General features: G+C 49.1%; 11 protein-coding genes across 11 annotated transcripts; 7 read left to right on the top strand and 4 right to left on the bottom strand.

The window, feature by feature from the left end:
* Positions 1 to 345: 345 nt before the first annotated feature.
* On the bottom strand, positions 346 to 1,899 carry FPRO_02126 (uncharacterized protein; the record flags this gene model as incomplete). Its single annotated transcript, XM_031227039.1, has 2 exons — positions 346 to 1,354; positions 1,409 to 1,899. 2 exons carry the CDS (start codon positions 1,897 to 1,899, stop codon positions 346 to 348), a joined length of 1,500 nt encoding a protein of 499 aa, XP_031074348.1.
* Positions 1,900 to 2,566: 667 nt separating this feature from the next.
* FPRO_02127 (uncharacterized protein) lies at positions 2,567 to 3,376 on the top strand (the record flags this gene model as incomplete). Its single annotated transcript, XM_031226928.1, has 1 exon — positions 2,567 to 3,376. The coding sequence occupies one exon, from the start codon at positions 2,567 to 2,569 to the stop codon at positions 3,374 to 3,376; it is 810 nt and encodes a 269-aa protein (XP_031074347.1).
* A 1,199-nt stretch (positions 3,377 to 4,575) lies between these two features.
* Positions 4,576 to 5,394, top strand: FPRO_02128 (putative gEgh 16 protein; the record flags this gene model as incomplete). Its single annotated transcript, XM_031226817.1, has 1 exon — positions 4,576 to 5,394. One exon carries the CDS (start codon positions 4,576 to 4,578, stop codon positions 5,392 to 5,394), a length of 819 nt encoding a protein of 272 aa, XP_031074346.1.
* A 2,198-nt stretch (positions 5,395 to 7,592) lies between these two features.
* On the bottom strand, positions 7,593 to 8,978 carry FPRO_02129 (uncharacterized protein; the record flags this gene model as incomplete). Its single annotated transcript, XM_031226705.1, has 1 exon — positions 7,593 to 8,978. The coding sequence occupies one exon, from the start codon at positions 8,976 to 8,978 to the stop codon at positions 7,593 to 7,595; it is 1,386 nt and encodes a 461-aa protein (XP_031074345.1).
* Positions 8,979 to 9,644: 666 nt separating this feature from the next.
* Positions 9,645 to 11,210, top strand: FPRO_02130 (uncharacterized protein; the record flags this gene model as incomplete). The annotated part of the gene is made up of 9 exons (XM_031226594.1): positions 9,645 to 9,784; positions 9,833 to 9,959; positions 10,010 to 10,028; positions 10,081 to 10,229; positions 10,285 to 10,297; positions 10,347 to 10,593; positions 10,647 to 10,680; positions 10,736 to 10,953; positions 11,000 to 11,210. The coding sequence occupies 9 exons, from the start codon at positions 9,645 to 9,647 to the stop codon at positions 11,208 to 11,210; spliced, it is 1,158 nt and encodes a 385-aa protein (XP_031074344.1).
* A 625-nt stretch (positions 11,211 to 11,835) lies between these two features.
* On the top strand, positions 11,836 to 13,530 carry FPRO_02131 (uncharacterized protein; the record flags this gene model as incomplete). The annotated part of the gene is made up of 5 exons (XM_031226483.1): positions 11,836 to 11,997; positions 12,066 to 12,165; positions 12,216 to 12,623; positions 12,676 to 12,763; positions 12,819 to 13,530. The coding sequence occupies 5 exons, from the start codon at positions 11,836 to 11,838 to the stop codon at positions 13,528 to 13,530; spliced, it is 1,470 nt and encodes a 489-aa protein (XP_031074343.1).
* A 118-nt stretch (positions 13,531 to 13,648) lies between these two features.
* On the bottom strand, positions 13,649 to 14,626 carry FPRO_02132 (uncharacterized protein; the record flags this gene model as incomplete). The annotated part of the gene is made up of 1 exon (XM_031226372.1): positions 13,649 to 14,626. One exon carries the CDS (start codon positions 14,624 to 14,626, stop codon positions 13,649 to 13,651), a length of 978 nt encoding a protein of 325 aa, XP_031074342.1.
* A 549-nt stretch (positions 14,627 to 15,175) lies between these two features.
* Positions 15,176 to 16,653, top strand: FPRO_02133 (putative 3-hydroxyisobutyrate dehydrogenase, mitochondrial precursor; the record flags this gene model as incomplete). Its single annotated transcript, XM_031226261.1, has 7 exons — positions 15,176 to 15,352; positions 15,411 to 15,558; positions 15,620 to 15,865; positions 15,924 to 16,077; positions 16,131 to 16,163; positions 16,221 to 16,314; positions 16,390 to 16,653. 7 exons carry the CDS (start codon positions 15,176 to 15,178, stop codon positions 16,651 to 16,653), a joined length of 1,116 nt encoding a protein of 371 aa, XP_031074341.1.
* A 197-nt stretch (positions 16,654 to 16,850) lies between these two features.
* Positions 16,851 to 18,957, bottom strand: FPRO_02134 (uncharacterized protein; the record flags this gene model as incomplete). Its single annotated transcript, XM_031226150.1, has 5 exons — positions 16,851 to 17,117; positions 17,172 to 18,088; positions 18,143 to 18,636; positions 18,688 to 18,758; positions 18,820 to 18,957. 5 exons carry the CDS (start codon positions 18,955 to 18,957, stop codon positions 16,851 to 16,853), a joined length of 1,887 nt encoding a protein of 628 aa, XP_031074340.1.
* Positions 18,958 to 19,662: 705 nt separating this feature from the next.
* FPRO_02135 (uncharacterized protein) lies at positions 19,663 to 20,155 on the top strand (the record flags this gene model as incomplete). Its single annotated transcript, XM_031226039.1, has 2 exons — positions 19,663 to 19,688; positions 19,741 to 20,155. The coding sequence occupies 2 exons, from the start codon at positions 19,663 to 19,665 to the stop codon at positions 20,153 to 20,155; spliced, it is 441 nt and encodes a 146-aa protein (XP_031074339.1).
* Positions 20,156 to 20,820: 665 nt separating this feature from the next.
* On the top strand, positions 20,821 to 22,650 carry FPRO_02136 (uncharacterized protein; the record flags this gene model as incomplete). The annotated part of the gene is made up of 2 exons (XM_031225928.1): positions 20,821 to 21,753; positions 21,865 to 22,650. 2 exons carry the CDS (start codon positions 20,821 to 20,823, stop codon positions 22,648 to 22,650), a joined length of 1,719 nt encoding a protein of 572 aa, XP_031074338.1.
* Between the last annotated feature and the right edge of the window lie 44 nt (positions 22,651 to 22,694).

Here is a 22,694-nt window from a genome sequence, read left to right as displayed (position 1 = left end):
AGAACGCCTATCGCCAACAGTCGAGAGGCTCCAGTTTTATAAACCGTTATCTTTATCGGTTATCAGCTTATCTTACAGAGTACCCGTCCACTCTGAAGCATACCCTATATACTCAACGACGACATTGTCTGTTTTGTGGACTGCAGTCCTTCTCATCCTGTATTATCTTCGTGCATTAGTGACGTGCGTATTGAGAGCGACATGATGATAAATATTTACATAATTATGCAGTAACGAGACCTTTGTAGGAGATTATGTAATGAAGCATAAACACCTTATCAATTCACTATCTATCCGTCTACAAAGTTCAGCCTGATGCAATCCGTGTACCACTCGCCATAGCAATTAATACATTTCGTAACGCCAACCAAGCTGAACCATCTCCTCAGTAACACCACCCTTGACAACCTTAGCTATCTCCTCAGGATCATTAGAGTCCAGTCGCTTATTTTCACGCAAGACGAGCCAGCGATAGAAAGTAATAGTACCGGCAAAGAGAAAAGCGCAGCCCATAAGAGTGCCGAATGCTGCATAAAAGTGAGGAGGAGCATAGTACAAGTATGAAGCCCAGATGTTGGATGTGCCACCAATAGCATTGACCAGGGCAGATGCTGCAGCGCGCTTCGAAATAGGACGTGCAAGATGAAGGTTAATCGTCTTGTACAGCACAAGCTGAGGACCAACAGATGCAAAAGGAAGAATCATCATGGAGAAGTAACGTGCAGGCACATTGAGTGTAGACATGGGAATGATATACATGCCAATAGCAATGGCGATACATGCAATAATGATGGGGTATGCTGTGTTCTTCCTGTCGCTGTACCACATCAGCACCCAGTAGACAGCGCCAGCGAGGACGTAGGGCGGCGCAGTAAGCAGCAGACTGACGGTGCTGCCAAAGTTGAGCGACGCAACCAGAGTCGGAAAGTAGTTGGCAATCGAGCCTTGTGCCTGGGAAAGCAGGTTACACAAGATGAGAAGGAGAAGCTTGGGGTCAGACAGAGCCTTTCCGAAGCTCTTGAGAGTGCTCTCCTTCTCTGAGCCTTCAGCTGCACCAGTTGTTGATTCGATACGCCACACGGCGAGGTCTCGTTCGGGCTGGGAGAGGATTCGGCTGTTGTAGGGAAACTCGGGCATGAAAAAGGCACAAACGACACCAATTCCAACAGTGGCAGAACCCTCAATGATGAAGAGCCACTGCCAACCCTTGATTCCATGTCGACCGTCGAGCTGGAAGATTGCTGCGGCGAAAAGGCCACCGAACGCGTTACCGACTTGTTGGGCGATGTAGAGACTGGCAATTCGCTTTCCGAGCTCGGTTTTGGTATACCATGCGGAGAGGTAGTATATGGCACTAAAGATCCGTCAGATATGTCTTCATTTTTAGCAGGAAGTGAGTAATTCTTACCCTGGAAAGAAAACAGCCTCGGCAACACCGAGAATGGCTCTGACAGCGAGAAGCTGACCATAGCTTTTGACCAGAGCCGTGCAAGCTGAGATAGTCCCCCAAATGACCACAGCAACACAGATGTACATACCAGGCCGAGGAATCCTCGCAATGATGAGGTTGCTCGGGATCTGGAACGGCAGGTAACCAACAAAGAGAATTGATATAGCGGTAGCAAATTCTTCTGTTGTCATGTTGAGGTCTTCGGTGATACCATGAAGTTTCGCCGCGGCCAGATTCTGCCGATCGATGTAGTTGAGAATGTACAATATTCCGATGATGGGCAGGATGATGGAGTCGATCTTTCGAACTAATTTCTTGTTCATTAGAGCGATCTCGTCTTCGTTGAGGTGCAAGAGGGACTCGGGCATCCTCTGATAGGCAGTGCTGGTACCCTCGGCATGAGACGAGGGAGACCGCTTGAGGGATTCATCCACAGGGACGGTAGCCATGATGACAATATTGTTCTTGTCTTGAAGTGGTGAGGGATAAAGAGACGAGGATGGCAATCTGGTATTTTCGTTCCAACACTCGTCGGGAGACGAGTCTATAAATCCACCGACAGGCCGGACATAGCGTTATCTCGACGCATGAGATGAAGTCGCCCAAGGTCTCGTGGCGGGCGACGAATGACGGGGGGTTGATTAGAATGCGGGGATGAAATGCGTTAGCTCGGCGACGCGACTCGAGCTCTAAGCTGAAGCCGAACGCTGTAGATACCAGAATCCGGGGTCCAGCCGGGAGTTGCCGTTATGGTTAGTGCGGTTCGCCCGCCAGATTAGCAGTCTTATCGGTAGGTTTACCGATTACTCGGAGGAGGAGCTCACTGGACACGGCCTGCAGGAAGATTGCCCATTCCCCTGCAGCCCGGGGGGAGCTCCTCCCTGTGGACCCAGCCAGCATCACGCTATCGTGAACGGAGGCGTACAATTGGCATTTTTCAAGAGAAATTGTAGATAATGGATATTGTTATAATTGGAAGAATTAATTAAAGAACTTAATAACTTCCGAGTAGATCGTGACAACAACTCAATATCTTATCGGTCAAATTGACTTCACATTTGCTTGTATAGCTAAAAAAGAACTTCATCAAATCTCTTTGCGCAGCACAAAACAACCATGACTCAAAAAACATATCCGACGGCCCTCACAACAACTATCGAGAACCCTCGATTGAGGTTTCTCAATAAGATCAAGGCTGGCGAGTTTCCCTTGATGACCTTTGTTGCAATTCCCAGCGTGCGCCAAGCTCAGATTGTTGCTTTGACCGGCCTGGACGGCATCATCCTTGACTGCGAGCACGGCCACATTGGAGATGACTCGATGCACAACTCAGTGGCGGCCATTTCAGCCCTTGGCGTGTCGCCCATCATCCGTATCCGCGGACCTGCCCACGATATCATCAAGCGAGCCCTCGACACCGGCGCACACGGCATCATGGTTCCTCAGATCAACAACGCAGATGAGGCGAGGCAAATTGTCGCGTCTTCTAAATTTCCGCCCCAGGGCGTCCGAGGTCAGGGCTCTGCATTCCCTGCCATTGGCCACGGTCTCACAACACCTGAGTACATGAAGTCTGCCAACGAGACCATCATCACCATGATTCAGATTGAGACTCGCGCTGGTGTAGAGAACGTCGACGAGATTGCTGCCACTCCCGGCGTGGACATGCTGTTCATCGGGCCCAATGATCTTGCTCAGTCATTGCTAGGATATGTGCCTGCGCGAGGCGATGAGCCCGAATTTGTTGCTGCTATTGATAAGATCATCAATGCTGGCCGCCGACATGGCAAGTGGGTTGGTCGTATGGTTAACAATGGCTCGGTTGCGAAGGAAGAGAGGTCGCGGTATGACACTGTAGCTATTACCGGAGATACAAAAGCTATACAAAACTGGTATATGGCTGAGTTTGATATTGCTCGGTCTTGAGAAGGAATGCCGATAGAGTAGAATTATTAATCTCAAGCCTTTTGCCCAATTGAGCTCGTGTATCTAGTAACAAGGTCAAAGGAAGGAATTGAGATTGTTAATGTAATCAATTTTGATGATGTAACTAGGTATGTGTTTAGAAATTGCCATACATCAATTGAAGATGAAGAAAAGCACCAGCGCTCTCAGGCTGAAGCTCGTGAAGTATTGCCCGTGACAGGTTTCGCAGACCTTAAAACACGATTTGCAATAATAATTATCTCATTGAGAAGGAAACAAAAAACATTGATCACTGTAGATCTCGGGATTTGGCGAAAAAGAGATACGATTGGCTTCTCAGAAGACTGACAAGGGTCCGTATCAGTTGTACCTGAGCTCCTGGCTTCTCACAGTCAACTCACTGAAATGGGTGCAGTAAAAGACCATTCTGATCAATCACAGGCTCAAGTTCGAGCAACCCGATAAGGAATAAAACAGTCCAGGTGGGCTATCCGTAGGAGTATCCCAGCTTGTAGCCAATCCAGGGCATTCAAATCAACTGGGGCCAACAGGGATGGAGCAACTGTGACAACTACAGGGGCTGAAGTGTCCGTGTGCAACGAACCATGATACAACCGCTATGACCGGTTTGTCAGTGGGCGCAGCAATCATAACGTTTTAGGTTCAAAATAACCATATATTAGTGGTTTACATTTGTGCAGCGAATGGCACTCCAGATATGGTCAAAACGCGTTTTGGCGTTTTGTTTAATAAAGAGGCTGTGCTCCTCGGTTCTCTCGGGAGACGAGGATTCCGGGGTCTTGGCCGTGAGGGTCATAGCGAAAGTAAAGTCGTTTGGTGATATGTTCGCAGAGAATACTGTTAATTGTGAAGCTCTTGAATGTCTCATAGGATGTCTTGTGTTTTCTTGGCTTGTCTCTTGTGGTGATATGTGTATGTCTAGATAGTAAGACTAGACAAGAGGTATTGTGAGACTTCTCTATAAAGATGTCTAATTCCCTTCACCAATATCTCTAATCATCACCAATAGCCTCAGTATCCTCAGCATCCTAAGCATCCTCAGCATCCTAAGACCACCAGTCCACTCCTCTTCTACCCTCTTCACTTCTATTTCCTGCCGGTCAGGTCTTTAATTACCTCCAAAGTTCTCAAAACACAAGGACCAACCTTTTTACTTATTCCCCGCACCAAAATTCACAATGGCACCCATCAAGAACATCATCTTTGCCCTCTTCGTTGCAGCCGATCTGACAGCTGCCCACAGTGTAATCACCAATGCAGTTGGAGATGCCGGCGGCTCTGGCATGGCTCTGGGTGTTGACACCTCCACTCCTCGCGATGGCACCAGGCGCCGTCCATTCCAAACCGATGCCACTCGCTTCCGTGGTAGTGCCGCTGACACTGTTGGCGAGACGCTCGCTGGTGGTGACAACCAGATCGAGCAGGGCACCCTCGACATCATGGAAGAGACCGGCAGCCAGCTTCCTCAAGTCAACCCTGGCGGCAGCCTTGAGATGACTGTCCACCAGGTCAATTCTGATGGCGCTGGACCTTATACTTGTATGATCAACGCTGATGGAACTGGCACTTCATGGGACAACATCCAAGTCACTACCAACGTTGAAGGCAACGAGCGCGGCCGTAACCGTGATGGTGAGATGGGTGACTTTCCTCTTGTGGCCTCAATCCCTGCTGGACAGAGCTGCACAGGCTCGGTTGCGGGCGAGGAGAATGTTTGCCTTGTTCGTTGCCAGAACCCGGCGCGGGCTGGTCCTTTCGGTGGTGTCATTCCAGTTCAAATGGCCCAAGCTACCGGCAACAACAACAACAACGCTGGTACCGGTAAAGCTGATAACACCGCTGGTACCAATAACGCCGGCGATGCTGGAAATGCAGGCAATACGGGCAACGGTGCCAGCAACGGCAACGCTGATGAGGATGAGGAAGATACCCAGGATCAGAACGGCACCAACACCAACAACCGTAACAAGCGCCGCGCTACTCAGTTCTCTGCATAAGAATCTGCCGATTGTATATGAAAGACTTCTGAGATTGACAGAAGATGGAAATATGTGAACCTGAGACTGAAGTGAAGGCGGATCATGGCTAGGCAGCTTTCTAGCATAGTATATTAGAAAGGCAGTATCTAATAAATACATATGCTAACGGAAATTTCGGTGCCATGAGTATCAATACCAGGGGTTCTGAATGTTGTGATAAATGTTGGGCTTGTGATGTAGCTGATATGTTACTATAAAGTGAGTCATATACTCACCTCTGTAGATTCACTGACAGTAGCACCTTGGTGAAGCGAACTGTTTAAGATACGTCACAAAAGCAATGCTAATGTGAGTCGTTGGTTAATTGACTTCTGAATATATGCTGAAGCCATACCCAAAAGATCCCGTATCAGCCTGGACTAATCCTATCGGTGCTCGTCCTCTTAATCGGAGGTCGGTATATACCTCCAATAATGGATATTCTATGGACACGAGTCTATGAATAGCTGTCGGTCATGATGAAACATGTTTTCTGTAGTCCAGCCCTGTGTAAGCCCCAATGACATGGAGTGAGGAAAGGCCGCGCCTGAAGCACACGGCGCTGTTCAAAGCTTTATTGCAGCACTACTCAAATCAGAGCTAGCACTTCCTTTTTTAGCTTTCCATTTTCGTTAGGTTTGCTTCATGATAAACGATCGGAGTGCAGGAAAAATCCTCAAGCTGGTTGAAGGATAACAAAGAGCGTTACGATAGCGGCGAATAGGCAACCACGAGTGCCAAACGCTCAACTGCGCAATTCCGCGGAGTTCTCCGTCTGCAGGTAACTAGACGCAAATGTCTAAGTAATCTCGCAGAACCAACACGAGCGACGTCTGATGATATCATTAACGCCGAAGAGCCTTTTAGCGCGCCCAGAAATCAGGCGGAAGACGCGGTTCAGCAATCAACGGTCAACTTGCAGTTCAAGCCACCCTTGGGGGAGGGGTCTGAGAATGTTCCCTCTCAAGTGACAAATGTCACCATGCAATAAGCTTGGCGAGCTTTACAACCCTATCAGCTACTTGTATTTGCCCCCAAGGGCCCCCAATGTCCTTTTTACCTACCTCCCTGACAAGAATGATTCAGTTCGGTTCGAGACGACCCTGGTTTGAAAACTCCAATCACATACTATTGAAGATGAAAGCACCAGTAACAGCGTTCCATGCAGATCATTGGTCAGACTTAACACGTCACACTCTTGGCTTTGGTGGTATCATGGGCAATAGCGCAGTATAGCGTAGTATAGCGCAATATGTCATGCTGGTTCACGGCGCGGGCCTCGCGGTGACCAGGGTAGGGGTGCCTGCAGCAGCAGGCTTGACGATGGTGCAGTCCGTAAAATATCGGGGAACCGATACCGCGTGAACGGGACGCAGTGGATTAAATTACTCAATGTTTGGATCGTCGAGGTCTAAATCATTTACGTGCTAGAGACAAAGAGACTTGGCGCACTTGTGAACCACTAAAGGCTGACAGCAGAATGACGTGGCAGACAACGCCATTTTAGCCAACAGAACCTCAACACTCTCATGCAATATCAAACTCAGTTTTCGTTTGTTCCTTCGATAGCTGAACCGTTGTTGATTTGCCATGGTTGGTGTGGAGTAGCTGAATTTTCGACAAGGGGTTCTATCATGTCAGACGACAGCCACGCGAAGCTAGCCTGTCGATCCCGGCACTATTTGACCCAACCGCAGCGTCAAGGCCCAATATTTCCCTGATTGCCTACTTTTGCACTACCGACTGAGCTCCTCTCATTGGCCGTTGCCCCAGGGCAAAGCGGACGTGCCGGATCGATCGAGGCAAACGATAGTCTCTTGGTAGATTGCGCTCTGACCAGTGATCTGTCAGATATACAGTGGCACGACAATATGTCTCAGTTGGGCTATGGAGAAGGTGAAATAGTCTGGGACGAAAATGGTAAGTATTGCCTGTTTGGGGATGAAAATACCTCAATGCTTCCCAATCCGTGATGATCGGTTCATTTCAGACACCTGGACCTCAGCCGGGCGAGGGAGGCGTTCTTGCTGCGGTCCTAGACTTGACAAGGATTATACAGACCTAGACCTAGGACTCTGGATAACATTAGACACACGGCGAGCCTGCATGTTGGTTCAGACGACAAATAGAAGTACGGGGCGATCTACAGTACATAATGAAATCTCAGCCCAACCCGGTTATACCCCAAGACGCGAGGACCCGAGCGCAAGGAGCTGCGCCATGCAAAGCAACCATGCCAACACTACCGTGCATCCAATGACAAACACTACAAAGTACACGAACTCAAGGGGTCTCTCAAAGAACCACAAACGCCCCTCGACCCGGTCGTTCTTCTCCTTTCCCTGGATCCGCCCATCCGGAACGTATTTGAAATCAAGGATGGAGCCACCTCCGAGACCTTGGTTACTGTGGATTATAGCGCCATGCAGCCCTTCCCGACAGAGATCAATCACCTTATCGTCCAGGGCAGGGATCCATTTCTGCAGTCTAGCCAGACTCCACACCAACCAGCAATGGCCTCTGAAGCAGGCATATGAGTACCAGCTCGGCCGTCCCATACCAAGTTGGTCGCAGATCTCGTGTCCATTCAAGACGCGGCTAGCAGCCTGAATGAACCCATCCGAGATGTTGATGGGGGGTAGATCCTTGAGGGCCTCAACGAAGTTGTATCCAATGACAATAGAAGTGGGTGTCACAAGGAGCTCGTTGTAAGCTAAGCTTTCCATCACAGCCTTGGCTTGCGTTGCTGATGTGAAGTACTCCTGGGATGCCCCAATGACATGGGCCACGTATCTCCAAAGAGCAATGTAATCTTCGACCTCCTGTTTCTCGGGGGTGATTCCCATAAGAGGGAGCTGAAGCCAAGCATGGTTGCAGCTGAAGGTTGCAATGGCGTGTATCGAGTCAAGGGTGTTGATAGGAATGCCGTGTGTCTCTTGATCAAAGAATCGGCACTTGGATGCGGCTACCTTGAGGATCTGCTGTCTGACCATGGAGTGCAGTAGACGGACTCGCACAATCGATCTATGCCCTGGACCACCAGGCTTCACATGATCAAGCGAGTGCGTGACTTGAAGAACTAGTTGAAATGTTTCAAGCAGTCGACGTCTCAAGACACGAGTACTAAAGCCACCAGTACGAGCAAGTACTTCGACGACGCTGGTGGAAGCAGAGTTTTCACCAACAAAGCCTTGAAAGGCAAAGCCGATGAGGTTGGCCAGGGCATAGCGGTAGAAGAATTTCTGTCCTCGGGAAATTTGATCCCAGTCAACCCAAGAGGGGACGGTATGGACTTCAATCCAGAGTTGCGAGAGCACTTGGCTCTGGCTATGGTGATGAGAAAGTGTTTCGAACAGGTCTGTTCTGCCGACTTGATGGCCGTCTCTCTTTTGCTGGGCATGGATTTCTTGGATCTCTTTGACAGCAGCAGCTCCAAGCTCATCACATTCGTGACGGAGAGGATCTGTGTGTGATTTGGGAATGTGATCATTCGTCCATGTGAAAGAGTGGTTTCCAATGGTTCGAAGCTCTTCCCGAGCTGGTGATTGCCCGTAGAGTTTCATAGTGAGAGGCGAAAAAAACTGATGAGATTTGGAAAGAGAGACTTGGAGCTAAGCTGAAGTTCTGAGAGAGCAGCAGGACAGACATCCCTCCAATTTAAGCTGGGGATGTCCAAGTGTGCCTGAAAGCCAGATTCGTAGTACCTCCTCCCGTTCCTATCCCTTGACAGAAAAGGTACATTACGCACACTTGTTTCTCGGAGGTCGTTTGGTGGTCCGCGGGCTTCTCCATTCGTCAAGATCACGATCAACATGACGAGGGCGTGATCTGTTGGTGGGTGCTTACTCTTAGTCTTCACTCCATGATTTAGATCTGAGCCATACCCACGGAGTGTGTGGCCCATCTGCCAATAATTCGTGAAAGGGACCCCTGTCCACCCATCACCTGGTATGATATGCTCACCCTAGCAGGCTCCAATGTCTGGGAATTGTGATTCCATCATGGCTTAGTATGTGTCTAGTCTCAAGCTGAAAGGAAATGACGCGGGACGAAGGGAAGCTGGCGGATTGGAATACCTACGAGGCTGGCCCCTCGGTCTTTGCTTTCTTTGAGATATTTGAGTACTCGTGACGCCCAGCAAGCCCGGACGTGATTTCTGCGTGTCACACAACGTTGTTATTGCTTCCCCTATCATTTCCTCCGCACAATCTGTACCTGCAGCACAAGCCATGCAGGTGTTCACCACCAAGATGGAGTCGAGAAGAACTGTCATGCTTCCGGACATGTTTAAAGGTTTCGTGGTCGAGACTCCGCCCATGAATCCCAACTATGAAACAGTCAAGCCCATATCCGAGAGGTGGCTTTCAGAGTATGTCTGCCTGCCGCCTTTGTACACATCACGCTGATGCACTATTAGGAAATGTTTCTTCTCGCCTCGAATGAAGAAGAGGGTCGAGTTCTGCGACTTTGCCATCTTTATATCTATCGCTGCTCCTGATGCTCCATTCGAGAAGCTCAAAACGATGTGCGATTGGGGGAACTGGGTAAGTGGGCCATTTCTCTGGTTGTATAGCTACTCTGACACTTCTTCCAGGTATTTCCTTTCGATGATAGTATGTACTATCATTCACGTTTGTTGTTTATAGCAGAAGCTCACACCAACAGTGTTTGATGAAGGATCATTGAAGTCTGATCCGAAAAGGTCGCAAGTCGTCATTGATAGTCTCATGGCAGATATGCTAGACCAGACTTATACCAGAACAAAGAGCGCTGTAGTCCAGGCGCATGATGACATTTTCCGAAGAGTGTCGAAGGTAAGTCGACCGGTTTACCGTGATGCTATCGCGATCTGACATGTGATCTTCATAGGGCTCAACTGTTGGTAAGTTTCCCTCAATTGATCTTGACGTGGCTATTGCTAACAGCTTCAGGTGCCCGTAGAAGATTTGCTCTCGCAATGAAGCAATACACTGATGGAGTAGTCCATCATGTGAAGCAATTCTCTACAAATAGCATTCCTAGTATCCAGGAGATGCTTGATACAAGGCGGCTTTCATCGGGAGTGACGCCTCTATACCATCTGATCGAGTATGCCCATGATATCGAGTTGCCAGATGAGGTATTCGAAAACCCCGTTATCCAGAAGCTAGAACTTTTGGGTGCAGACTTTGTCTTGCTGTAAGAACTACCCATTGATCATTTTCGTTTGAAGCCACTAATAGACACACAAGGTCGAATGACATTTTATCTTACCGGAAGGAAGAAGTAAGCTGGCTCATGCCATTCAGTATTCCACACCTCGAACGCTAACATGGCGCAGAACGACGACTGTCCGTTTAGCATGGTCGCAGCCTGTCGAATGACGGGCCAGTCTCCACAAGAGGCATTCAATACAGTCGGGAACCTTCTTGAGGAAAGATACCAAGATTGGCAGAGTGCAATTGAGCAGCTGCCAAGTTGGGGACCCGAGATTGACATGAATGTCGCTCGCTATATCCAAGGCATTCAAAACGTGGTGCAAGCCAACATCACGTGGAGGTACGAGATTTCTGCTAGAACCTGATCAAATGCTCATATGCGACAGCTTCCGATCGGGGAGATATTTTGGGAAGCAAGCGCCCGAAATCCGACGGACGAGAATGATTGATGTCATGGTCAATCCGCCATTTTTACAGGCAAGACAGCGTCGGTCTGGTGGGTCAAAACTGGTCATTGGATCGTTATTCAGACGATTATTCGGGTCGTTTATCATTTGTTTCATGTTTGCTTTTTATTTTACCATTTTGAAGGGTTGAGGGAGGTCACAGACGCGCTACTTCGGATTATCTAGATTTTCTCCTTCGGCGTTAAACCGGCTGTAAACATTGACTTTAGAGTGATAGAAAACATCGAAGCAAATTGATCAGTGCGCCCGATCTGCCCGAAAAAGGCGGACAGCGGGAAGCCTTTCGGTAGCGAAGAGTCTGTGTGTCCAACCGCCAACCAACCAACCCAACTGTAAAATACTTGTGCGTCACTGAAAATCCCGCTACCCAGGCTTGCCAGGGAGAGCTGACAGGCTGATCACTTCCCTAAATGATCTCTAGCTCGCGACAGGGGCATGCATGTCAGTGGATCGAGCGATTCCCATCAGGCCAATACATTTCTTATTCCCGCTCTCCCTGTCAGCAACTAGCCGTTTTGTGTGTGTCAAGCTGCCAGTTAGTTATGCTGTTGGTGAGGCCCATATCACTTCAAGTTATGCACTCTGTCTTCGGGCGTCATCCCGAAAGCTTTCGGCCGATGTATTTCGGCCACCACCGACTTTTTGCTGTGCAGTACAGGTCTCCGAAAAAAGGATCTGTTGTCTATATCATAGCCGACAACAGTATCCAAGTTTGCACTTTTAATACCGATTTATTTTGGGGTATTTATCTAAAAATGTATACCAAACCGCTGACTAAAACACAAACCCTTAAACGGTCACGAGTCCAAGCAGAGGACCAAGATAGCAATTACGATGCCTCATCGGAAAACACACGACTCACTCATTTATTAGATGCAGATGACGGTTGTCTTGACGATGGATTTTCCTACTCACTAGTCAGTTCATCTCACTTGATAAGTAAAGTCGTAGTGATAGTTCTGACTCTATCTAACATCGTCTACAGCATAATAACAAAGACCACCATAACCTAGCGATTCTAGATGCTAGCGCTGACTCGCAATTACGAAACGCACTCCGCTTCCTCCCAGCCAAGCCTCAATTAGGTGAGCATCTCGTAATCTGACCTGGGTTCACATCTGACATTTTCCCAAAGACGGTCTCATTGAAGCATTCTTCAGCAATGTCAATCACCATTACAATTTCATTCACCCGCCTGCCTTTATACGCCAATACGTCAACTGGTCGTGCAGAACGCAACAGCCATGTCTCCAGGATCTTCAACTCACAACCCTCATATTCATGATGTGCGCTTGCGTTACGCAGCATCTCGACCTTGATGCGCAAGCGACACTGGGAACTCATCTGACCCAGCCATCGAAGGATGTTTCCAAGGCTTTTCACGATGCTGGGACAAGGCTTGCAGAGGCGATACCAGATGGGTCCTATCATCTGATCAATCTTCAGTGGAAAGTCCTTTCTATCTGCTGGTTCAAAGGCGAAGCAAAGTTCACGGAAGCCTGGCATACAATAGGGCTCGCTGTGCAAGAGGCATATGAGTTGGGTGAGTCAATAACATGAAAGATCAATTGGGCTCTTACTGAACATTCATGCAGGACTGCATAAGTCGCGACACAAGGCGACACAGGATATTGAGGTGCAGATTGGCCGACGAGCCTGGCGTGTGTTGTACTGCTGGAACTGGTATGTTAAAAGTTGGGCAAAGATGATGACTCGTGCAATGGCTAACATCGCACAGGCAATTGTCGTCAATACTAGGTCGGCCTTTCATCATGAACGACATTGATTCAGAGCCTGAACAACCCGACCTGAAAGGTTCAGCACCAACACCAACGCTTCATACCAAACTCCAATACCAGCTCATTTCATCCCTCGCCAAGCGCTGGCAGACACCGCAAAACATCAACTCGCCATCCAAAGTCCGGGACTACAAGAACATGGTGGAACATCACGTGTCCTCCTTTCCAGCTGTGTTTGCTCTAAACAACCCAGACACTTCGAAAGATGCTGAGTGGCCTTGGGTCGTGACGCATCGCTACTATGTCCAGACAATGGCGTACTTTATGATACTCCAGCCATACAAATCATATTTCTTACACCCATCGGCAGATTTGTCTGTACCAGAAATACAACAACTGCGAGCAGAAGCGGTAGAGTGTTCGCTGAAGACGTTGCAGATCGCAACTCAATGGGCATCTCGAGTCTCACAAGGCGATGGACAGTTTCACCTTGTTGTTCTGTGCCTCTTTGACACGGCTGCTTTCTTGTCCATGTCTCTGCAGAGGGATCAAGTGAACAACTTTCCTCAGCAGGTCAAAGTTGTTATTGCGGTTAATGAGGCTGCTGCGACACTGAAGGAACTTCAGACAATATCGCGGGGAGCTCAATCGTCATACAGGCTTTTATGCAAGATTCTACAGAAAATGGATTGGAATGCTACGGATAGATGAGAAACGTAATGACTCACGATTTATGTCACGTATTATACCTAGTTGCACTCAAGTGGTTTCATATCACCACAAATCATTACCTATCATGAACACTCTGGTCTCTCTGTGATCCTGCATGTCATCTTCCATCAGCCCAGAATCTCTCCAAGGCGTCTTGCCGAACTTCGTATGCCCAGTGGTGACAAGTCTGATGCACCACAGGACTCACATCAACCTCATCTTCATCTCTCCCATCATCCGCGAACACCGTCCGTATCCCCAAAGCCACGTATTTCTTGAGCAATATCCGTCGCCAACGACCTGTCTCACCAACGCATTTCTTCCACCGACTGATCTGGCGCTCGTCATCAGAACAGCGACGACCCATCCAGAAGCGACAATACCACTGAAACCAACCCCTGACGTCGTACTCGTGCGCGATCCAGCCAGCTGCTTCCCATTCTTCAATGCTTTGCCCGCATGCGACGCCGTATTTGTTTATCTCGGGATTGTATATGTCGCTGGTGAGATATTCATCCACGTTCAATCCTGCAGTCCACGAGGATGGTAGTTCTCTCCAATCATCCTGTATAGTAATTCCCAGATGCTTTGAGAATAAAGGTCGCCAGTAAGAGCCACCAAAGCTTCCCTCGCGGATGATCTCTTCTGGGGATTTGTTGGGCCGAAAATCCGGATGAGATTCAAACTGGAATTCTCCAGAAGCATTGCGCGTCGGCTGATCAGCTTCTGCCTTCCATCGTATCCATCCGTCTTGAATGGATTTGACGTCTTTGCGAGTTTGAGGATCTGATTCAGGATCTGAACTTGTTGATTCGACGGCGTTGTTGTAGTTTGCCCGACTCTGTTTTCTGGTTTTGAAAGAGGTCTGTGGTCCAGACGCATCTCCTAGCTCTTCATTGTAACTTGGTTTCGTGCTGGCTTCCGCTATTCGCCTGGATTGTCTTGTGGGCGCGCTTGGTGGAGTGGTCCTACGTTTAACGCGCTTGCTGGCAGGCTTGGATTGAGGATCGACCTTGGGTATGGGATTCTTTAGTTCACTGAGAAGCATCTCATTTTGCTTGATATTCTCCAGCCGTCTTGCCGCAAAACCTACCATTTTGGTATCCATGACGCATTTACAGTGGTGATGATCGCCTCAGAGGCTTCAGTCACAGTAGGGAGTGCATGTTGGGGCACTAGCTACGTCATAGATCTGAAGCTGCTCCATGCTGTACAAACACGGTTAGTGCCAATCGATTCTGAGGGATATCATATATAGGGTAGCTCTATCATTGAGTATGTTATTTTAGGTATGTTAAAGATTTAAATGAAAGTGAGTCACGACGCAAAGCAGTCAATTGAATAACATTAAATATAGCAATAGCATAACTAGTTACTTTAACCTCGGTAATATAAATAGGTATCCAGCCTACAGAGCATCGTGAGGGGCTTGATGAATCAAGACCGGAGGCCGGACCGGCTCCACTCAAACCCGCCGGCAACGAACCGTGTGAGCGTGTGAGCTGGCTCGAGCTTGGTGGCCATGCCTCTATTCAAAAGCATCTCAGACTCGTCCCTTTCTCAAAGAGGCATTCCTCACTATCTACAAAATATTCATTTGCTCTTTTTCTAGTTCTATCCTTACGTATCAACTCCGTTAGTCAATATGCATGCCCACAAGACCCTTCGACAACTCAGCCTTGGCTCGAGTTTTACCCGTTCTCAGCGAGGACGCCCGTGGTGCTCATCCCATCGTCGTTTTGCGACATCAGCTGTCGCTTCATGGATTGACAGGTCAAATACAATCGGCTTCATCGGCCTCGGCGCCATGGGTGGCCATATGGTCAGCTCTTGCGCATCCAATTCATTTCTAAGGAGAGAGTTCTAATCTGCCTCATTAGATTACCAACCTTATTTCAAGATATCAGAGCCCTACTAGCGGAAACAAGGTCGGCTTCGCATTATGTGATGTGAACCAGGCCGCCGTGGACACTATCATTAAACGCCAAAATGCCGAGCACCCCGACGTGCCTCTTATTAGTTGCTCAAGTAAGCATGCGCCATAGGAAGGCTTGCCATACATGCTAGCATCACCACTAACCCCTGATAGCACCTTTTGATGTAGCACAGAAGGCTTCTACCATCATCACCATGGTCCCTACCGGAAAGCATGTCCAGGAAGTATACGTCGGCCAAGGCAAGAGTGTTCTCAGTGCTCTCAAGGAAATGAGTCAGGATCAACGCGCGGATACTCTTTGTATGGATCAGTCAACCATCGAGCAAAGTGTCAGCAAAGCGGTTGCCCTACAACTACGACAGGTTGGCGCAGATCTGGTGGATGCCCCAGTTTCAGGAGGTAACTAAGCCGAACCACTTATTTCTGCTGCCGTGGTAACTAATTCATCACGATGCAGGTGTCGTTGGTGCAGAAAAGGGCACATTGGCCATCATGGTAGGAGGATCCAAGACATCGTACAATCGCGCGGTCCCCGTCCTTGAAGCCATGTCTCGCAAGGTCACTTATTGTGGTGACCTTGGAGCTGGACTTGCCGCTAAGATCTCTAATAAGTGCGTGTCCTCTTAACCGGCTGTTTTCGATATGATTACTGACTGAGATATAGTCTCCTGCTTGGTATCACGATGCTTGGCCTGAGGTGAGTTAGAAATAGTCAGAGCCTGGATACTCGAAAGCAGAGGCTAACAGAATTCAGTGAGGCGATGCTACTGGGAAAGAGACTCGGAGTCGATCCGCAAGTCCTCGCTGATATCATTAACAACTCCACGGGGCGATGCTGGTCTAGCGAGGTAAGTCAACCAAACGACCTCATGATAGCAGACCGCCGTTTTACAGTTAGAGTACACGCTAATCTTCTTGTCTAGGTCAACCACCCCGTTCCTGAGGTCAAGGTCGCAGATGCTAGCCCTCCCTGTCACCGACAGTACGAGGGCGGCTTTGTAACCAAGCTGGCTCATAAGGATCTTGCCCTCGCCGTGTCAGCCGCAGCAGAAGCTAATGTTCCTCTCGCGGTGGGAAGATGCGTCGAGGAGACTTACAGACCGTTGGCCAAGTCCAAGGAGTTTGGAGACCGAGACTTCAGCGTGATATACGAGGCTCTTGATACCTTGGGCTCCACCAAGGTATAAGCCACTTGTGGTGGAATTTCTACGAAGGTCCATAAGCTGTTCAATTGACTCGGAGAATGGCAACTCAGCCGTGTGTCAGAATATACATCTATCATAATAGAGATCTGGTGGCTTTGAAGGATATGTATTAATTGGTACAACCTTTTTAATAGCTTGAAAATGGTCCTCACTCTCAATTCCTATCAACTGTGACTCTTCTATTCATCTTGAATTGGCCCATTAAAACTAGAGAGCAAAGCATAGTCGATCGGTCCAAACAAATCGATCCACGAATTTGGCATTAGACCATCTGATTCCTGGCCACTGATCTGAGCATCTTGGCTAAGCTGGTTTGACATTGTATTATAGTCGACTAGGGACCACATGGTTTCTTCCATCTCAGCCGTGAAGCTTAACCCTTGGGTGAGGCTATTCATGTGACGCCCTGCAAACCCATCGTAGACTACCTGTCGAAGTTTCGAGGCCTAGTGAGGATAATTAGTGTACAAACAAGACAAAACTGAAATCTAGCACGTCACCATTGTTCTGACATTACTCCAGTGATGACCGATGACATCCAGATATCCCAAGGCCTCCTCGAGTAATATCTGAGCCTCTTGGCAAGTTGGCGAGTCCTCATCATAGGTCCGGAGCGCGATAATGGATCCCGCGACAGTGACGGCATAACCGCTGGATGAGGCGTGGAACGAGCAGCCCAACTTGCGCGACTCGCGGATAAGAACCATCATCTGCTGTGCGTGAAGCCAGGCCAAGTCAGATGATCGCTTGATGAAACTGATAGGAGCAAGATTTCGGCATGTATTGATGCGGCGCCGCAGTAAGAAGGGATGGTTGAGTAGGCAATAACAGAGGTGGAATAATGCCCGAGAGAAGATAATTGGGCCAGAGGACTGGCTGTCTACCACGCCTTCGGCCAAGACATAAGGTGCGAGTATTTCGTCAATTGGCCTCTGTATCTCCAGATATGCTTCAAAATGGAGAAGGTCGGATTCAATGCCTGCAAAATCCGAGCCAGGATCCCATGGCGGATGTGGGCCTCTGATGTTGAAGTCTTGAAGCACATATTGTGCGCATCGGCCAAGGATCTGCGCAATAGCAATGACCTGCGCCAAAGGACATTGGCGTTGTGATATTGAGAGGGTTCGGTTCGTCATCTCGTCCAACGATTGTGTCTTGGCCCAGAGACCCTCCCTCCAGATTGACTCATCACAGGGCAGCTGTAGATGGCACGACGCATCAACGATGGCTGGTGGTCTACCTCGACCGCACGATACTAGGCGATCCAACAGATACACTGACCAAAACACCCGTCGTCGCTCTTCCTGCTGGGCGTACGAGAGATGCCCTGCAGTCTCTAGCATGAGCCCGCAATCCTGTGCGATCCTCACGGCGAGGCCTACTTTGACCCACGCTGAGCCATGGCGTAATCGACCGGCTATACATGTGAGATATGATGGTCATTCGCTATCTGAAGAATGTAGCAACGTACCAGTAAAGTCAAACAAGCCCAGCAAAGCAACAGTCTGGACTGTAGACACCTCTGCGACCTTGCCCACGGTAAAACAGTCGGACACAATGAGTTTCCAAGATCTGTTGGCATATTCGACAGACATTTCCAACGCGCGCCCCGAATAATACGGATGCGAGCAGAACCGGACCGCAGTCGCCATGACAGCTAGGACGAGATGTTTAGGGACGACGTGTTGAGCCAAGCCCTGCCGGAAGGTTTCTTCGTGAAAGAAGGAGTAGGGCTGATTCTGGCAGTAAGTAAAATAAGAATCAACGACTGCCATGAGCACATCCTCCGGTGTCCCAAAGTCTTCGATCGCAGGGTCGTTTTGCGGCGAAGGCTGGAACGTCGTGCCCGCCGTCCTGGGGCTACTGACGGTCTCTGGACGCCCGGAAGAAGCTGGCAGTCCTGCCGCTACAGCACCCAAGTTAGTATTGCTGCCATCAACCAGTGCAACGAGGCATCTCTCAATCCTAAAAAGCGATTCAGTATCGCGATTCGTTATTCCTGAGACACAGGCTCACCGTTGTAGGCTTGAACCCATGGACTCGATCTTTGCCTCCAGTTTCCCAATCCTACTGACGAGCTCCGAGGTCTAAGATGTAGGTTTTAACACATTTTTGAGAATACAGATATGGATCAAAGTCAATATGTACCTGTGTGTCGCTTGACTCGGAGGTTTGTGTTTGTCGACAGGTCTCGGGGTCGTCGATGGCGATGCTTGCAGAACGAGTCCTTTGCTGCCTAGGAGCCTGCCGCCGAGAAGCCTCGACAGGATATACACAATCTTGCATCGTTACACACAAGTCCGATAAGCTTATCATCAGATGTGAAGCGTCACCTACCAATGTTGAGTCGTCCGCACTGCCCGCAGACAGGTCGATCGCCAGTGCACCGGCATTTTTTCCGTCTTGGGTAATCAGCTATCTGTCGCCTCGCCTGCAGCAGGCCAAAAAGGCGGGGTAACAATTGCGTACCGACACTGTAGACATGCTTGGGCAATGCGCTGCACTGGAAAGTAAGTATCGACGTTACTCCCCATAGCATAGATAACAGGACATTGATAGAGCAGATACTTGCTGGAGCGTGGATGGGGTCGATGAGTTGCTTGGTCTGGCTGCTCACGTACGTTGAGGATCCGGACCGGCACGGCCAACGACATGCGCCGCATTGAACGCCCGCCTATTTTCGGCCTAGTTACATGCAAACAGAGAGCACTTGATAAACATGTGGAGCGCGCCCGGACCGTCTCCACTTGTCGGAGTTCGAGACCGTGTCTAGATGCTTGTGATCTCGGTTTTCGGAGTCAGATGCCGTAGTTGCAGTGATAGATGAGGATGCAAAAATATGATTCAACGACCTTATAGACGTTGATGGTTCATCATTGATGGGATGCAGAATCAATTCATTTACCCAAACCACCAAGACCATCAACCAGACAGACACAGGGTACACAGAAAGCGTCAAAAAGACCTTCAAACAGTACAGAAAGCACCGGAATGGACACCGAACCCCATATCTCTATGTAAGCATTTTGAGCAGGGCAGTTTATAAGTTAAACTCTGACATGTACGAAGCGAAAACGAGACAACGGAGGAGCAAACACCAGTGATCCTCGATGTGAACCAAATCAGCCAAACAGCCTTCAGCTCGTTCCCAGACACGAAGTACGGCACCGTGGTCTGGCAAACACTCCTCTCCAAGCCCAGCACCAGCTCCGACTCCATGTGCGTAGGGATCGCGACCTGTCCCTCCAACGGAACACTCGCGCTACACCAGCATTCTCAGGCAGAGGTCTACTACGTGCTCGAGGGGTCGGGGCAGGTTGAGATTGAAGGGGTCAGGCACCATGTCAAGGCGGGCACCGTGCTTTGGATTCCAGGGAATGCGATGCATGGCGCCTTTTGCGGGCCTGATGAGTCGCTCAAGTGGCTTTATGTCTTTCCCGAAGCAAGGTTCGAAGATATCGTTTACAGGTTTAAAGATACATAGTGCGCAAAATGATGAATTTGGGCGGGGATAGCATGTACTGGTTATAATAAAACACTTTCAATGTTATACTTGCTCTCATTTTCGGGATCAATTCTTGCAATCTGGGAACAATGGAACTAATGGAACTGATACACCCCTATCTTGCTACTCTGCCATGCGCTTCTAGAAGCAGTCCAATTCTTCAGTCTCTGCCATCATTGGCCATATAAATGTCCACGATTTCGGCATCGTTGACATGCCAAAGCCGCCACGATCTCAAACAAACTCAGACTATCGATGGCGCTAATGCAAGAAATGCAATTTCAATGCCTAATTTGTTTAACAAAACACCAGGAGGTATAAAAGCACCCTAGGAGTGTCTCATATTCGGTAATCGCATACTCGATATCGTCTGACAACAAAGCCACTTACGGACCGTACCCACTCCCTCCGCAAAGGCAAGGCCCTTGAGCCGAACAGCTCCATACAGATAGCAGATCCAATGAAGTATATGCCGTATAATAGTTTACGATTCGTGGGATATGCCAAAAAAAAAAAAACATTGTCTATAAGATAAGGCTACAGAAGTCGCTCTGTCAAGGGAGTATATCCACGGTATCAGCATTCTTTCATTAGCTGGCACAAATCGCTCCTATCAACCTCCCATTCATCAACCATCATCGATAATGACAAGAATAGTTTCGGGTGCTGATATCTACGGACAAGGGTCCTGGATTGACTCCAAGGCACCGCCAGTACCCGATGATGCACGCCAACTTCTCAAGAAGCTGGCTGAGGCGACACCGGGATTCACCAAAGACTCTGCCGTTCTGGACTCGGTATCATTCACCGGTTCCTCCGACACAATCGTCCCCGGTCCATTAAAATCCGCCGTTATCGCTGGTGCTCTTCACGCCATGTGCGGCATTGTCGCTAACGAGCTCCTCGAACTCAGAGACGGTCAGAGCTCTGACCGGACTGTATCTATCGACACCGATCATGCTGCATTTTGGCTCGGGAGCGTGGGCATGACCAAGCGAAACGGCCAGACTGTCCAGGAGCTTGGCAAGGAGGGTCAACTGGGTGCCATCTTCCCAAAAGATCTCCAAGGAGACATCTTCGGAACACCGCTCAGATTGCGCGCCACGGCAAACTACGAGACCAAGGACGAAGGGGTTTGGTTCCAGCTACATGGGTCTCTAGGCGCAGATCCAGTACTACAAACCATCGGCATAGACCCATCACAAGAGTGCAGCAGTAACGATGAGGCCACTCGAGTCATTGCGGAGCACGTTCGCAAGTTTGGAGCGCATGAGCTGGAGATGATGCATCTCGTTCAAGGCCTTTGCGGAAGTATCTGCTATACTCCAGGCGGATGGAAACAGACACGCATGGCCAAGGACTTGGCTAAGCACCCCCTTATCAACTACAAGCAACAGACGCATGCCGTCCCTACACCAGCCATTCTGTTGCCAGTATCTGCCGATAAACGACCACTGGCCGGCATCAAGGTCCTGGAAATTGTCCGTATCATTGCAGGCCCCGTTATTGGAACGACGTTGGCTGCTCTTGGAGCTGATGTGATCCGTGTGAACTGCGGTCGCCTCCCTGACTTTAATGTAAGCCATTTCAGCCCTCCTCCGTATCGTCAGATAAAGCTTTGTCACTTGTTTACAGTCTCCTCTACTCAAAGTTTTCCACAATGTGTTGAATCTAATAAGATTTAATAGGGACTTCAACTGACGCTGAATGCCGGCGTTAGAACAGTGGATATTGACCTGGCCAAAGACGATGAAGTGAAACGTCTCCTCGAGTTAGTCGCAGATGCAGACGTCTTCATTCAAGGCTACAGGCCAGGAGTGATTGCCAAGAAAGGGCTCAGCCTTGATAATCTCCTAGAGATAGCTGGAAAAAGAGGCAAAGGCATCGTATATGTGGAAGAGAATTGCTACGGACCAGATGGCCCTATGGCTGAGCGACCTGGCTGGCAACAAATTGCGGATGCCGCCTCTGGATGCTCCTATGTTACCGGGAGAAGCCTAGGTCATAAAGATGGAACATGCGTGCTCCCTGCTCTGCCTGTGCCGGATATGCTCACGGGTTTGATCGGTGCCATCGGTACCATGATGGCCATCAGGGATCGTGCACGCCAGGGTGGGTCCTATCACGTCTTTGCATCCCTCATGGCCGCTGCCTCTCTCCATCTAAGCCCCGAGGTTGGATTGTACTCGCCAGAGGTAGTACAGGGCTGCCAAGAGAAGTTTGCCTGGGAACAAACGAGCCCTGAACTCTTTGTACTTGAGCTCTTAGATGTGGTATTGAAAGCATGGGCTAAAGCGATGCCAAAGTCGTTCGGAGAAGATTCACCTTATATGTCTACCCTCAAAGGTGACTGGGGCGAATTTGAAGTGCTGAAGCCGGTCGTTCAGCTGAGCGACAAAAACGCATCGCCATACTACTCATCTGCTCCAGAGCCTAACTGCTATCACGGTAGTACTGCAATGGCATGGCGATAGGAAAGGCTTGTAACTGATAATGATTTTTGTTATAGAATGTATAA

The sequence above is a fragment of the Fusarium proliferatum genome (assembly GCF_900067095.1).
Source record: "Fusarium proliferatum ET1 genome assembly, contig: FPRO_scaffold001, whole genome shotgun sequence".
In the NCBI taxonomy this organism is placed as follows: Eukaryota; Fungi; Ascomycota; class Sordariomycetes; order Hypocreales; family Nectriaceae; genus Fusarium; species Fusarium proliferatum.
Note: the sequence above shows the minus strand (reverse complement) of the source record. Positions and strands in the feature narration are given on the sequence as shown.